This window comes from Taurulus bubalis, assembly GCF_910589615.1.
Source record: "Taurulus bubalis genome assembly, chromosome: 3".
In the NCBI taxonomy this organism is placed as follows: domain Eukaryota; kingdom Metazoa; phylum Chordata; class Actinopteri; order Perciformes; family Cottidae; genus Taurulus; species Taurulus bubalis.
Window position 1 is genome coordinate 21,017,724 of NC_136591.1, and position 17,480 is coordinate 21,035,203.

A 17,480-nucleotide genomic window follows, 5' to 3' on the forward strand; every position below is an offset into this window, starting at 1 on the left:
TAGCTTTTTGTTACCATCTCTTATGTTAATGGGTCGGTTTTGTCTTAAATGAGCTGTAAAATACACTAAAAACAATTATTTATCATCCAATTTGTTTCTCATCTCTTGGGTACATTGTTAGGCTTCCTTATCCATGAAAATAGTGTTGTATGTTTTAATATTTTTGGTGTGGGCCTCTGGGCATTTTCTTTGTCAGTATAGCCCTCGATTTCAATACAAAAAATGGTAAAATGAACCTCAAGAGAATCATATAAATAAATAAAAGGTTGTTGTGTTACCTGACTATTACTGAGGGGCATTAGAACACATCTCTTTAATATGTTTTTTATTTATTTTTTCATTTTAATATTATTAACTATAGTAACATCTATGGTATTATGGGTCAATTTTGACCCATATATATTTACTTAAAAAAAAAGTCTAAAAAGTTTTTTTTTCAGCAATAGAACTTTAATACAAACACAAAATGAAAAGCAGAACAAGTCATAACACAACACATAGATTTGCAAGGTCAATCAAACAACAACCAATCAAGTAAATCTTATTTTGATAACTGGGTCAAGACCGACACTAACAACAAAAAAATTAATAATTTCAACTAGAGCATTTTATAATTTAGCAAAACATTTTTTATTTTTTTTATCTTGTTGAAATAGAGGTTGCTGACAAAGTCAAAAAGTCTTGATGCAATAAACAAATGTATGTGCTTCTTTTATGCATTTAAAAACCTAAAACAGGTCGGTGTCAACCCTAACACAAGAGTAAGGTTAAACATATAATACTCTGGATCAATGAACAATCTTGGACAAAAACAGCAAAAAGATGTACACATTCCTCTCCACGTCACTCGAGTGTTAACCACAACAACTAGGCTATTAATCCAGGTCTCCATTAACTAGTGTTCATTTACTGGTGCTGAAGCTCATGCGGTCCCACGGGAAACTGGATGGGATGTGCTGAAGGCTGAATGAATTATTGTGGAGCCCGGGCTAAATCCTGACTGGTCAGACTCCATGGCTGTACATGTATTTAACTGTATTATGGTACATTAGCCTATTCAATCATTTAAGCAAACATGAAATGTAGAGCAACATTGCAGTTGATGATACAGGGGTATTGCATAAGACTAGAGACTGGGTTAAGCCCCGTCTGAAGAACAAAGACACCTTATGTTGAGTGATTAAACCACAGGGCACAATATCATGAATATGTCTTGACTTCACATTCAAATATATTGCTTTACTGCAGGAGAATAACAACACCGGCAGCATAAACATACTCTCTGACATGAAAACAACAGCACACTTCATTACAAAGTAGTGTTTCAGGGCTTTAGAATGCGGTTGCAGAAGAGCGCATGGATATTCGAGATGCTGTGTCCCCTCCCACCCCCCCATACCCGCATGTCCTCAGGCATGACACGACATTAAACACAAACACACCACATGAACCTCACTCCCCGGTCTCAAAAAAATCTGTTTAAATTATCACCTGAATGAACTGTGACAGTAATTGCAAATTCCCTTTCCGCAAAATGTCAACATTGTGCACGCATCAAATTTCAGTCAGACCGCTCTCTTTCCAGGTCTAATGAGTCATGACATTACCACAGCCGAAAGCCCTCCTCCCACGCTCCTCCAGCCCACTCCTCTCCTTTATTAAAGGAGCTCCTCTGCTCCAGTCTTCAGAGCAGCAGGCGCCCAGTCAGCGCAGCTCTCTCCCGCCACTTTCGGAAGGGACTGGAGTTGGTGCTTTATTTTTATCCACACAATTTCTTGGATATACCTTCATCTCGCCAAGATGAGACTTATTTTTGTTGTTGTTGCGGTGGCGTCCTTGTTGACAGGTAGGTGATGGAGTGATGTTTTCTTTTTGCAGAGTGCTGTAAGTTAGTGAGCACAGTTCAGGACCATGGACAGAGGCACAGACTGCTCTTTCACTTTAATACATGCAATCCTCAACCATGCCTTTCTTTTCTTTCTTTCCCTAATGTAGAAAATCTAGCGCTTCCAGTGGAAAAAGAAGGGCAGAGAGAAGATGTGGTATGCTTTTTTTAAAACATTTTTATGCAATTTGATTATTTAGTTTAAAACAGCAGCTTTGCAGAAATGAAAGCAATTACATATTTGGTTTATTTTGTGTATTGCAGGTGACACGCTGTCTGGTTGAAGTCTTGTCCAAAGCTCTCTCCAAACCGGACTCCCAGCTGGACCAAGAATGCAAAGACATTCTCCAAGCAGGTTTGTAGCACACGCAGATTTTCAAACGGGCATATTTAAAGCATCAATGCACTCTTTTTGGGAGATTTAAACACTTAATAAAAAAAAACTTGAACAAATAGGCTATTTTTTATTACGTTTTTCACCTGCTGGTGACAAAGTAGAGCTATTAATATTGCTTACAGCTTTAATGCCGCTTCTCCACTTTAAAAAAAGCAATATTAAAACATATTCAAGAGACCCTGTTCTCACAACAGAATTACTTATCATATCACAAATCATCACATACAAGATGGGATTTGACCTAAAGGTTGAAGTCTTAGAGCTACACTAAGTCGATGTTTATATCTCTTTCTTTTGTTCCGTAATAGGGGTTAAACATGCCCCGCTGGACAAGAAGACTGTGGAGGGGGTAGTAACTCATGGAGAGGTGGCCAAAGGTCAGCCAGAGGTGCCTGAGCCAAACGGAGCAGATGTGAAAGACATCGAGGATCTCCTGAAATCCATTGAGGAAAAAAGAGAAATTCCAGAGGACGAGCGCAGCCAAGAATCCTGGAGTCTGGGTGACGAGAAAGAGAAGAGACACGAGGACAAAACGGAGCGCGAAAAGAGGAGCAGCTGGAGGCCTAGATACCAACAAAGGAAGCACAAACGGGGAGACGAGGAGGAAGACCATGAGCGCAGTCAGGAGAGCTGGGGGCTTGAGGAGACGGAGCGCGAAAAGAGGAGCAGCTGGAGGCCTAGATACCAACAAAAGAAGCACAAACGGGGAGAAGAGGAGGAAGACAACGAGCGCAGTCAGGAGAGCTGGGGGCTCGAGGAAACGGAGCGCGATAAGAGGAGCAGCTGGAGGCCTAGATACCAACAAAAGAAGCACAAACGGGGAGAAGAGGAGGAAGACAACGAGCGCAGTCAGGAGAGCTGGGGGCTTGAGGAAAAGAGATCAGAAGATGAAGGCAGTGAAGACAGAGAGAAGAGGACCTGGAGGCCTGGAAGATACCACCAGCAGAGAAAACACAAACGAGATGAGGAACCTTTAGGCGAAGAGAAGGAGGAGCCAGAGGAAGAGCGTAGCCAAGAGTCTTGGGATGTGGGCAAAAGGCAAGGGGACGAGGATGATGAGGAGAGACAGAAGCGCATATGGAAGCCCACACATCGCTACCACCACAAGAAAAAGTTTCACAAGCGTGGCGACGAACCTTCAGAGGACGAGGAAGATGGCGAACGCAGCCAGGAATCATGGGGTCTTGATAAGAGGGACTGGAGGGCCGGACGGTTCCACCAGAGGAGACACAAGCGTGATGAAGAGCTCTCAGAAGAAGCCAGGGAGGAGCCTGACGAAGAGCGCAGCCAGGAATACTGGGACTTCGATACAGGAAGGGAAAAGAGAGACTGGAGGGCCGGCAGGTTCCACCAGAGAAGACATAAGCGTGATGAAGAGCTCTCAGAAGAAGCGCGAGAAGAGCCTGATGAAGAACGCAGTCAGGAATCTTGGGGTCTCGACAAGAGGGACAGGAGGGCCGGACGGTTCCACCAGAGGAAGCACAAGCGCGACGAAGAGCTCGCGGAGCAGGAGCGAGACGAGCCCGACGGGGAACGCAGCCAGGAGGACTGGGGCGTCGACAAACGAGTTGCAAAAGAAGAGGCAGGAATAGAAAAGCGCATATGGAAACCAACCCATCGGTACCACCACAAAAAGAAATTTCACAAGCGTGGCGGAGGCTCATCAGAAGATGACGAAGAACAGAGGGAGGATTCAGAGGAGGATGAGGACAAGGACGACGCAATGAGGTACTTCTATCTTTTGTCATATCATAACAGCTTTTGTTCGGCATGTTTGTATTCGGCACAAAACACTGCAAAGAGTTTAATAACAAGTCTCCAATCAGTTGGGATCAAAACAACATTCAGCACAAGAAATGAACAACCCCCCTTTAGCAGTGTTCATGTGCTGACATAAAAAAATACAGTTGGTAGAGCAGTGTGTAATTGGGGCTGTTTTTCAGGTATCTGGACGAGAAGCGTAATCCCTGGATTTTTAGAGGTTTCTACCATCCTGCCTGGTACAAGAGGGATTCAGATGAGCAGGCTGCAACCCCAAACAAGGTAGGCAATGTTTGTTAGACTTGTTTTTTTTGGAGTTTGCATATATGAAACAATAATGTTGTTGCAAATTGCACAAGAAAAAAAATCTGACCATGCTGTTCACTATTTGTTTTAGTTTTTACAAATATGTCTTGGGTAATTCTTAGCATTTTGTGTATGTAATGTTATTTGGTATTGACCCAACATCTATTAATTTTCTTAATAATAAACTTGTTTTACCATCCCTCAATTACCAGTAAAGTTCTGATTGGCAGATTGTATTTTTGGCCATCATTGTACAGTTCATTAACATAACCTGATTCTACCTTGAATGTGTTCAGATGGATGCAGTGGCCCAGTTGCTGAGCTATAAGATAAACCAGCTGGCACACCACTCCAATCAAGAGGAGCCAAAGAGGAGCATGCACCAGAGAGCACTAAGCCAGCAGGAGGTAAAAAACACTTACTGCATGATAAAGGACCGTTATGACTGATGTGATGAAGCATTTGCTGTCATGTTCACTTTGTTAAACCTCTAACTAGCCCAACGGACCAAGGTGAAAACACACCGCTATCATCCTGTGATTTACTGGTACAGATGAACACTACTATGTCGCAGCCAGAAAAGCAAATTAAAGAAATATTATGCAAATCTTAAAAACTAGTTTAACACCAATAATCTACACTGACATATTATTGAGAATAGATGCATTTGTGCGTTTTAAAAATAGAAAATAAAAAACTCCTCCCCTATGTATCTAGATGACCCAGTAAAGCCACGAAGCACATCAAGGGCCTCCACCCCACACTGACCACTGGGCTGGTGGTGGTGGTGGTATGCTCATTATGGAAATCTCTATGGAGATGTCAGAATTTAGCCTTCAGAGCACCAGAGCATATTATACATATATACATATTATGCATATATACATCAAGAGCTGTCCCTCATGAGCATGTCCCAAATACATGAAGGATCAATGTAACTGGTATTCTCAGTGACACGTTCCTCAACTCTGGAACGTTTAGATGAGTTTTTATTGCCCGGCTCAGATCGTTTTCTTCCCGGCACCTCTCTTCGACACTTGCCCCAATTCCCCCATTTGCATTTTCCACATCGACTTTTTATAGCTGCTGCAGTAATCACACTAAGAAGCCCATAATCATGCCTGCCAGAGCAATCAAAGTCATAATAAGCCCATTAAAAAATGCGAGACGGCCTTCGAGATCTCCCTATCTTGTCACATAACTTTGGATCAGCAAAACTAATCAGGTTTGGTGAAGTATTATTAAAAGGATAATAATGGGAATGCCTATTAACCTAAATTACCAATTTATGCAGATTACTGAAGTCATCAGTAAACAAGTACAATTTATGATAATGTATCCTTATTGCTATTCCATAAATGGTAGAACAAAAATGTGATAATAGAAAGTGATGGTGTTTAGTTTCTGATGTATTACTACTCGTGTTTTTCAGGAGAAAGAGCTGGAAAACCTTGCGGGGATGGACACGGAGCTGCAGAAAATCGCTGCCAAGTTGCATGACAACAATGCATAAGCCAGGATCTTACTGTATGTCAGCTAATTTAGAATGCTTACAGCGTTAAAAAAAAAAAAAAAAAAATTCTGGAGCCTTGCCAAAAAACGATCTATCAACTTGTCTATCAGCGTATTTGTGATATTTTGATGTTATGAAATTACTCAGCATGGGAATGGTTTTGATGTTTATATATATATATATATATATATATATATATATATATATATATATATATATATATATATGAGAAAATACGCGATTATAATATATACATCTGAGACAAATTCTTCAAATCACCGTGTTCTGAAGAGTTTGTTCGATCTGCACTCAATAAAAGGAGTTATTCTGGGACCAAACAAACATCTCTCAAATTATTTCTTAAACAAAGGAGTGTGTTCACACAGCCGGATCTTTAGTTCTGCGCTTTAATTCTGTGAAGATACAGATGCAATTTACACAATTTACAGTCAAGCCACATAGGCAGCTGGGTCATATAACAAAATGGCACTTTCTGCAGGGGATAACAAAATAAAAAGTTTTAAACCTAGAAGCTGGAGAGCATTAACTGTGGACAAAAATGCATTTTTGCACTGGGGCTTGAGGCATAAGAAACAAATGATTTACTTAACACACACACAGATTATTTCCACGGTTCCTCACATAACACATACACTGAGCTCACACTGCCTGGCTTGGAGGCAACTCGTCAGCATTACACCTTCCTCTGCGCTGATCTGACTACACAAGACGGGAGAAAGGGCTCTGATGAATGCAAACCAGACACTCCGTCTCGCTTATACCAGAGGTGTCAAAACCAGTTCAGCAGAAAGTCGAGTCGATGCTGGAAAAAAAATAAAATAAAAAAAAACCCTCTACAGGCCGCTGGTAATGTGCCCTGAAAAGATTTGACTCTCCTTGTATTTGTTTATCCTTCAGTGTCTGTCACTTTCAGTCTCTTTGCCGCCGGCTCCTCGGCTCGCTGGGAGTGCACGGGTTTGGAGCGGTCCACATCAACCGTTATTCCTGAGAGGATGTAGCCGCCGGCTCCGCTCATCAGCAGCACAGGATGCGTCCTGTTAGGCAACACCTAGGGGCACGAGGCAGGAATACAGTCAGGAGACATTAACTCTACAGAGAGGGCTGAAGGGAGGGACGGGAGAATAACACTCTGGTCCCGAGGGAGAAGATCTCAAGATCTCTTTGAGTATGCAAACACTTTCGTTTTTTTATCCAGTTGCTGCATATACACATTTCTGAAAGAAGCAGCAGCACACAAAAAAAGCAGTGGGCAGTGAGAGCAAAGTCTCTGTAGCAATGGATCCGGGGCAGTGACAAGTATCTCTGCTACTGCAGATTGTAGAATTTCTGCATCGCGGTTCAACCATCAACAAGAAATATAAATGACTTTCTTCCTCTAGCACTAAAAGAAGGATTTAGGGCTGACACAATTGGTGAATTGAAAATTTAAAATGTGTCTGCAACAGTGCTGATAACCTATTTGATTGTTCAAAAAGGCAAACAAAAATGTTTTACTTGCATTTACTTTTTGTATTTACTTGTATAAATACTTGAACATTGAGAATATATAAATTCAAACAATAGACCCAGCAACCTATTTTATATATTGAAAGAATTAATTACTAAATTAATTGCTTATGAAGACTTTTAAAAGCAATTTTGAGCATTATGACAAATTGTTCCGTTAATTCTTGTCCTTACTTTGTAATACACCTGCATTGATCCACACTGACATATGATCGCCTGATAGCAAAGAATTTCCTAATACACATATAATAAAGATAGATACTGTATTAATCCCGGTAGGGGAAATTGTTTAACTATATAATAATATATCTCAAACAAGAGACACGAGAGTGTATATTTGTACCTGGTAACGTCTGAGCCAGGTGTCTGTGAGTCTGAGGTTGACCGTACCGCCTTGCACCTTGAGTTTTGTGAAGCACTCGATCAGAGGCTGCAGAGAAGGGGACACACACACAGACACACACAGACACACACAATGCAACCTCCGTTAAGATTAGCCGTTAGCAGCAGGACAGCGCAAAGGAGAGACACCATGCCATCACTACAATTACAATAGAATAAGTGTCTGATTTAGTTAGTTGTTCCACATTGTTCCATTTTAGACCTGTGAAAAACACCAACAACGTCTGTCTGTCTGTCTGTCTGTGGCGACGTAAAACTATCATGCACGTGTGAATCTGAGACCGGTCTTCTTGGTCCTGGACGGTTTTGATCGGTGCATCTCTACGTGTAACTCCGTGGCAGTGACAGGAATGTCCCCTGCAGTAACGCAATCAGGACATTTCTCTCCGGAACTCTTAGCAATATAATGAGCGCTCTTTCTCAGAGCACTAATTATCCTCGCCGAACATGTGTTCCAGTAAATACCGCTGGTCCCGATGATCTTACCTCTTTGAATTGGGAGTAGACTACAAAAGGCCTGGACGGGGAGAGGAATTTGAGCAGGCCCAGTAGGACAGGACACGGGTGGAACCTGCTGGCTATAACCAATCTGCATGCGGGGAAACAAACGGATGATCAGGCAAACCTGTCCAACATGAAATACACTGGAAACCACACACTTTGTTATTGGAAATGTGTTGGTCGGCAATATTGTAATTTAGCTCATTGGGTGGTGTAGGACAGTTATGACGGGAAGACTCTGGGATTTAGTGCCTATTGCAGACATTAATCTCATCCTTTATGTAGCTGGATACGAGTCGGTAAAAGAGGCTGATTTAAGACGGTCTGGGAACCGCTCATGATACACCTGCTTTGATGTAGAGAAAGTCAATAGACTAACCAGATCAATACGTGTACTTCTGGATCGTTTGTCACCCTCGCAACGCTTCACCCATCAATCATAAAAAACTATAAATCAAGTCCTTCATTTTACATGACAGGAAACCGCAAAGCAAAAACTTTGTTTGGCTTGTAAGGACACGGAGGGCTAATCATCGTGCGCGAGCTCAGGGGAATGACTTTTATGAACACGCTTAACAATACGTTTAATCATTCGGCAGTTTTTCTTTTTTTATCCTTGTAGATCCGTTTTAATTGCTGTTTACTGCAGTGCCAGTCCAGTACGGATGAAGCAGAAGAGGAAAGAGCTGATGCAGCAAAGAGCAGATAAAAGCCGAAGCGTCAAGCTAAAAATCGGACACCAACCCGTCAGCATTCCTGCTTTCCAGCAGGGCGGCAGCAGATGCCAGCTTCTTCCGCTTCTCCTCCAGCTTCATCTTTTTTTCCTGAGCCTAAAAAACAAAACAAAAAAACAACATAAAGTAAGGACATTGACCCTCTCTTTCAAATCCAATCTGACATTTCTTTTGTTGCTTACAAAAATAAATTCATGACAGTAAAACTAAAAGTAAAGATGTCCTGAGTGGGGTTGGTAAATAGTGGGCATACTTTGGCTTCGATGCGTTTCTCCCTCTCTTCTTTCTCCGGGTCGTGGCTTTCCTCAGCGACCCTGTTGACCTCCATTTTCAGTTCCTCCGGACAGATCGTCGGTTCTGCCTTATGCGGGTTTTGCCCATCCCCTGCAGCCATGTCGGACTGCTTAGAATCTGTAATGATGCGGGAGATCATTTACGTCAAATGAATGTCACACTTGAGTTAAAAAAAAAAAAAAGGTAAAATGACCAGAGGAACACATGCAAATTTGTAAAGTTGTAACCGGCATATATTTACTGTCCGCAGGCATTTCTGCTCTAGTGTGCAGCTACTGTGTTTCATCTGAAAACTATAAACATCTTAAGAGAGATTTATAAAGCAAATCAAAAAGGCAGGCTCTACCAGCAGTGGGGTCTTTGGAAATGGTGTCCAGAGTGCCTGCCAGCAGAGCATTGACATGGCAGATGGGAAACTCATGCAGCATATCGTAAAAATGTGCAGGGAAGCCAAAGCTCTCCATACCCGCCCGCACAGGCCCACCTCCCGGGTACATTTGGATCACTGAGCCATAGCCTGGATGAGGAGGAACGAGAGGGTGATTATGCAAAGGGAAGAGAAAGGGCTTTTGCATTTGTACACAAAAAATGCTTGAATCGGTCAGTCAAGCAGACGAACTTCACAGGACTGACGTACCCCCCATTCTTTCCATGACGGAGCCCAGCACGAGGCCAGCGCAGGTCTCAAACACCAACACTTTACTGCCTGCGTGGATGTTTGCCAGAGTCAACATCTGGGCAAGCATGTCATACCGCAGGTGGCTGCATCAAAGGAAACCACACGCATCGAACCATCATCTCTCTCTCTCTCTGCTCTATTAAAAGACAACGTTCACAGGTGCTGTTTGTGCATGTGCGACTCACCAGATCTTCCCCGGTTCCCGGCCGTGGTACATCATAGCCAGGATGCGACAGGACGGTTTTAGAATTGTCACAGTATTTTCATACCTGGAAGAGCACAGAAACAGAACGGGAGCAAATAGCATTGATTACAGCCCACTGCAGGATTTTAAAGTCTGAAACTAATTGTGGGTGCATCATCGGAAGTGACTCACTTCCTTTTTTTCTTCTTGATATACTTATCCTGGGCATATTTAGTCTTATCTCTGAATGTAGCGCTGTTGTCTACAAGCTGCTGAATGATTTCCTGTGGGGCACACACACACAGTCTCTAGTATCGTTTCTGTTATATTTCAACATTGTATCTGATCATTAGAAGATAAGGTTCCCACAACCAGACAAAAAACAACAACATATTGAACCATGTATTCTGCCCTTGGGTTCCTCCTTAAGACGTACATCCTTATCAATGGATCACAAATATTTAACGTAATATTTTCTTTTACAAAAAGGCTAAGTAATTCCCTGAAATAGCTGGGCATTGTAGTTTTAAGCAAACACTACTCAAACAGGACTTAATGGTGCATTTGTTGGGGCCTGTTTTCAGCTGCGGATTGAAAGACATTTCGTATTAATGACACCAGGACCAGGTACGTGGATTGACTCGATTTTAAACTACGATGTTCATCATAACAAAGGAATGGGCATTCAGTGCAACAACAGATCTCTATGGAGCAAACGATTTAGCTCATTGTTGGTTTCTGTCTTTCAAATAAATAGAATATTTCCCACTTTACCAAACCACTTCTGCCGTACTTCCCCATTCATGTGTGTAATCGCAAGATCCCTTAAGTACCTGATCCTTCAAACCTTGCTCTTTCAAGTTCTCAATGTCATCCCTGGTCAGCTTTTGTGATTTCCCATCATCTAATATGTTTCTGTTGTCTGTGCCTGCCTCCTTTGCATCTGGGAAGAACACATGACGGGGAAGAATAAGAGAGGAAATTAAAACACAGCAGCCTGCAGTAGTCCTTTACGAGGTCCTGTATGCAGCCTGGAAATAATGGGACCTCAAATAAAGGCCCAGTGTCAGTTACTCATGCATGTGACTGGTGTGTATGTGTTGTATTTAAGAGCAGGTAACACACCGGCGGAGCTCTCGGTGTCTTTGGGCTTCCTCGGCTGCAGGATCCCCCCGGGCCCAATATCAAAGGTGGTGCCGTACAACTGACCCACGGCGGTGTCCGGGAGGAACCACTGCTTCTCAAAAATCGACTTCCTGTGAGTAGATCATGCGGAGATAAGACAACAAGAAAACAAATCCATTGAGTGGCATCCTCCCAATGTGTATCGCTCATGAGATGTCAGTTATGGGTTTAGCTCGTGAGAAGTCAGTTATGGGTTTAGCTCGTGAGAAGTCAGTTATGGGTTTAGCTCGTGAGAGGTCAGTTATGGGTTTAGCTCGTGAGATGTCAGTTATGGGTTTAGCTTGGCCCAGTTTGGGCCTGTCAGGACATTTAAAGGTAATGAGGCACACACGTGAGGCTTTTGTTTAGTTTTGTTGACTTACTTTTTGGGTTGAATTTGCACAGCTTTGAAGATATCTTCTCCCCGTTTCAACACCACGTAGTCCCCCTCTTTAATTATCTCCAGAAAATCCTCGTCCACGTTTTCCGCCATGACAATTAAAACCAAATAAACCAGCCGAGAGGTAGCTGTGACCTTCCGATAAGAAGGCACCACACCACCCCGAAGTGAAAGGAAAATTACGGCAAAAGCACTATTTCCACGTGTTAGCTTTGGTTTCCCTAGCTCCCCAGGTCGACTAAACGATCGCCGATTGATGACATCGCACGTTCAACATACTCTTCTGTGATTGGCTGGATATTCGTCGGCTGTTTTGCCAGCCAATAGGAGCGAAGTTCGTTGACTAGGTGGAAATGTAGATTTCAGATTCATCGATGAACTTCTCGTCTGGCTCCGAGAGGGAGGGGACGAGAAACAAGGCTTTATTTTTCTTCCAATTGGGGAAAAGTAGAGATTGTAGGAACAGCGCGAGTGCTAATGAAAGGACGATATTAAGATGAAAACTGTTGACAATAGGCTCGTTCGTTAGAGCTGCGCCTCGCCTGGAATCCAGACGAGAGCAGGCGGCCGCAGCAGGAGGCGTTGACAAAAAACTGCAATCATGTCGGACAGTTGTCAGCTGCCTTCAAAGTATACACAGAAAGTCACGGAAAAAAGTACTTCTTGTTAGTTCCGAACTTTTGTTTATTTGTAGTTTACAGATCACGTTTGGATTTATTATATGTGTTTATAAATATATATTTATGTAAAAATGACTGTGTAGCTGCATCCTTTGGTATTTTTATGTCTGCCTGTGAAATACATTACTACTGGTTTAGATATGTGTTATGAAAATACGATTTTGTATTATCAACCACACAAGATGTGTTTTTAGATTAAACATGAGACGGATAATCAATAATCGAGGGTTAAGTATTACAATTACACATAAAATAAGGATTTTCTACAACACGTGGTGTTTGCTGTCAGATCTAAGAGCCAATCAGCTCTCTGATGTGGCGAGAGCCAGTCGTTTCCCATCATGCACTGGGCCAAGCAGTCGTTTGAGAGCAACTGCGGCGACTGACTCTGAAATCGACAGCCGGCTTGATCTCGTGAGACTATCGTTGACCACGTGTGCATGACGTCAGAGCAAGTCGGGACCAAGTCGGACACAAATCTAACCGGCATGCATTGCTCACCGATCGCCGCCGATCGATTCTGCGCAGAACTGGCTCATCTCGAACGAGCCTATTGTTTGCACAAACGAGGAATTTAGTTAGGCGGAAGGTGCATACATTAGACATTAGACGAGACAAACAACAATCAACGACAGCAACAGTGCAATGATGTCTAAATCAGATAAGGATAAAGTGCTCAGACAACAGATAACATTAATATAAGTGTATGTTAAAGTGACGTGTGTGTTTAAGTTAAAGTTAAGTGTATGTGGCATGAGTGTTTAAATATGAAGTGTGCAGTGTAGTGACCGGTAAGAGGAGAGAACATGATTTCATCATGGTCAGCATACTGTATCTTGCATACAAATTATGAGGTATGTGGCGAATTCATTTCAGAATCAGAATCATCTTAATGGCCATATACGTTTTCACATACATGGAATTTGAGTCCGGTTTCACTTTGCTCTTCGTACTTATACACAGTAACAAGATAAATTTAAAAAGACAACAAAAAAAGACATTAAGACAGCAGTACCAAAAAAAAGTGCAAATAGTGCAGATGGAAGAGTCTGATTAACTGTTCATCAGAGTGACGGCCAGTGGAAAGAAGCTGTTCCTGTGTCTGGTGGTTTCAGCTTACAGAGCTCTGTAGTGCCTACCAGAGGGGAGGAGTTTGAATAGCTTGTGTCCGGGGTGTGAGGGGTCTGCAGTGATCTTTGTGTATGGTGAGGGGGGGTAGTGGTGGGGGGCTCCTCCTGAAGTCCACTGTCATCTCAACAGTTTTGAGCTTGTTCAGTTCCAGGTTGTTCTGACCACACCAGAGGCCCAGCCATTCAACCTCCCGTCTGTACTCGTCACCGTTCCTGATGAGGCTGATGACCGTTGTGTCGTCTGCGAATTTCAGGAGTTTAACCGACCCTGAGGTGCAGTCGTTGGTGGAGGGAGAAGAGCAGTGGGGAGAGCACACATCCCTGGGGGGGCGCCAGTGCTTGTGGTCCGGGTGCTGGGTGTGATTTTTCCCAGCCTCACCTGCTGCGTCTGTCAGGAAGTTTGTGATCCACCGGCAGGTGGGGGCTGGCACGGTGAGCTGGGAGAGTTTGGGTTCAAGAACCTCCGGGATGATCGTGTTAAATGCAGAGCTGAAGTCCACAAGCAGAACCCTTGCATATGACCCTTGGGAGTCGAGGTGTTGCAGTATATGGTGCAGTCCCATATTGATTGTGTCATCCACCGACCTGTTTGCACGGTAGGCAAACTGCAGGGGGTCCAGGAGGGGCCCTGTGATGTCCTTCAGGTGGGTCAATACCAGTCTCTCCATACGATTTCATGACCACAGACGTCAGGGCGACGGGTCTGTAGTCATTTAGTCCTGTGATGGAGGATTTCTTGGGGACCGTGATAATTATGGAGCGCTTGAAGCAGGAGGGGACTTCACAAAGCTCCAGTGATCGATTGAAGATCTGCGTGAAGATGGGGGCCAGCTGGTCAGCACAGACTTTCAGGCAGGAGGGGGACATGCCGTCTGGCCCTGGAGCCTTCCTGCTCTTCTGTCTCTGAAAAAGCCAACTTACATCCTCTTCGCAGATCCTCAGTGCCGGTGGGGGGTTGGATGGGGGAGGTGAGAAGGAGGCAGAGACTGGAGGTGGTTGTTTGATGATGGGGCAGTTGGGCGGGATGGAAGTGGGCTTTTCAAACCTGCAATAGAACGCATTCACATCGTCGGCCAGTCGGTGATTGTCCTCAGTGGGGGATGGTCTCTTGTAGTTCGTGAGTACTTCCAGGCCTCTCCAAACTGACGAGGGGTCATTGGCTGAAAACCTTTTTTCCATCTTATCCGTGTAGCTCTTCTTAGCTACCTTGATCTCCCTCGTCAGTGTGTTTCTGGCCTGGTTGTACCGAATCCTATCCCCACCTCTGTAGGCCTCCTCTTTAGCCCGACGAAGCTGCCTGAGTTTTGCAGTGAACCACTGTTTATTGTTGTATGTGCAGAAGGTTTTTGTCGGCACACACATGTCCTCACAAAAATTGATATATGATGTCACTGTGTCAGTGAACTCATCCAGGTCTGTAGCAGCAGCCTCAAAAACACTCCAATCAGTGGAGGCAAAGCAGGACTGTAGCTCCAGCTTGGCCTCATTGGTCCATCTTTTCACAGTCTTCACCACAGGCTTTGCAGATTTTAGTTTCTGCATGTAGGACGGGAGAAGATGAACCAGGCAATGATCAGAGAGTCCCAAAGCTGCACGAGGGACTTAGCGATATGCATCTTTCAGTACAGTGTAGCAGTGGTCCAGTGTGTTTTTGTCCCTATTGCTACACTTAATGTGCGGTCTGTATTTTGGCAGTTCTTTGAGGTTTGCTCTGTTAAAGTCCCCAAGAACAATGAGCAGGGAGTCAGGGTGTTTGTGCTCCATGGTGGTGATCTGCTCTGCCAGGTGTTGGAGTGCATCACTCACACAGACCTGAGGTGGGACGTAAACACCGGCCAGGATGAATGAGGAGAACTCCCGCGGTGAATAAAATTGTTTGCAGTTTATTAAAAGTGTTTCTAGGTGAGGGCTGCATGATTCTTTTAACACTGTAACATCTGTGCACCAACCTTCGTTGATATAGAAGCAGATCCCGTCTCCCCTCGTTTTCCCCGACAGAGCCGTTACGCGGTTTTCTCGGTGGAGTTGGAAGCTCGGCAGATGTAGCGGCAGATCTGCTGAAGTCCGTGTTTGCTTTGTTTAGAAGCAGCAGTTTGTCTATCTTGTTCGCCAGGGAGCGGACGTTCGCCAGATGAATTGACGGGAGCGGAGTTCAAGATCATTAAGTTAACAGGACCACAAAAGCATTCTTTATTCAGATGCGCACTGGCTTATTCCCAGCCTATTTCCTTAAATCACGTTAAAAACATTTACTTTTAGATTTTATGACACCTTGCTAAACACTATATTGAATTCAAAATGGATTTTATTATGTATAGTTAAATTAAAGCAGACACTTGATAGCCTATAGTACCTTTCGCCACGGAGCTGATACTGCTGAATTGCATTTCAACACAGTTTGTAGGCTAAAAACATGGCAGATGTGTGACCACGTCACTAGTGGCTTCTGGGTGGGTGCATTTCATTTTCCACCATGGGGCCACAATCTGGTGTTTTATAACTGCCTTTAAACGGTGTGCTAGCTCAACCTGCCCACCACTAATGTACAGCAGGGGAGCAGTGAGGCGGTTGAGAGGGAGTGAGCAAAAGACAGCCTCCTACACTCCACAAGCAACAAACAACATTTGGTCAAACTGAAAAGATCTGATGCAACCTGGGAGACATCTTGAGTCTATTGGAAGTGTCAAGTAATTTTAAAATGATCCAACTGCATTCAGACAGTAAGTCATAGTGACTTCAATAAACGTGGCAAAATACTGTAGTCAGAGATTGACAGTATTTCTATTACTTGTATTTGAAATATGTATTTCACCAGTTAACACGAGACATATTTGAAAACTTTGTTGTTCTTAAAGGCAACTAAACTGGCTACTCAGTGGTTGGGTCTCAATAACCAAAATGGAAGAGTTATTATGTCATAAAGATGTCAGTGTGAAGTGAACCTGTATGAGACACTTAACACTGTAATATAGAACTATGTGGCCTACCATACCACTGGCCAATGTAAGAGAGAAATAAGTTGGTCCGGGAAAAAAATATGCATATCATTGCTTTCTTTTCTACTATGAAATATCACTATATATTACCAGTAAGTAAAGTTTGACTTTGATTAAGTGAAGTTAAATAATTTAGTAATTAATTTAGTTCACATTTTGTGTACCATAGGTTTAGGTCCCTGAAAGCAAAAACGCCCTAACTTTCTTCCTGGACCTTGGACGCCTCTGGTTCCACAACAGAGGGGCTCTGCACCAAAACATACCAAGCAAGACCGTGTGAAATATAGTTTCATCCATAAGTAAGTCTTATTTCAGTTTTTTGGCTGGAATGTGGTTGATATTGGAGGATTCCGTAGGTTGTAAGATTTCCAGAAAGGTGTGCCAATCATGTGTGGCATAAGCTAGGGATATAAAAATAGATATTTTCATAACTTGGGAAGCTCTCTCGAGTCACTTTTGAGTCCTCTCGAGTCATATTTATGGTTGAATTGTGTTATAAACATGTCAAATGGACTTATATACTTTTGTAAGGCCAGGCTTTGCAGTTTTTTTTTCTTTTGTCACAATCAGTGGCTGTGGTATCGATTCATGAGAGTACGAGGACTTGGAGAGTGAGGAAGACCTCCTGATGAAGAATTCTGCCGCCATTTTTTAAGTTTTAAGTCCCATTTAATAAAAATATATATATATATATATATATATATATATATATATATATATATATATATATATATATATATATATATATATATATATATATATATATATAATCAATTGAGTTGTTGTCTTTTAATAGCTTTGCTTAGTTACACTGACATTATGTGACTGTTCTTCCTTTTTATGGGGTTAACCAGAGCTTTGTGTACATTATATAGCCAAAACTTGAATGCTCTGCTATAAAAATCTAGAAAAAACTATTTCTTATAT

At 42.9% G+C, this 17,480-nt stretch overlaps 1 protein-coding gene across 1 annotated transcript; it reads right to left on the minus strand.

The window, feature by feature from the left end:
• Window positions 1-6,261: 6,261 nt before the first annotated feature.
• Window positions 6,262-11,935, minus strand: trmt6 (tRNA methyltransferase 6 non-catalytic subunit). Its single transcript, XM_079215077.1, has 12 exons — window positions 11,731-11,935; window positions 11,309-11,439; window positions 11,017-11,126; window positions 10,376-10,467; window positions 10,185-10,268; window positions 9,958-10,082; window positions 9,667-9,837; window positions 9,280-9,437; window positions 9,037-9,122; window positions 8,278-8,380; window positions 7,733-7,819; window positions 6,262-6,931 (listed from the first exon to the last, which is right to left on the minus strand). Exons 1-12 carry the CDS (start codon window positions 11,838-11,840, stop codon window positions 6,770-6,772), a joined length of 1,419 nt encoding a protein of 472 aa, XP_079071203.1. The 5' UTR covers window positions 11,841-11,935; the 3' UTR covers window positions 6,262-6,769.
• Between the last annotated feature and the right edge of the window lie 5,545 nt (window positions 11,936-17,480).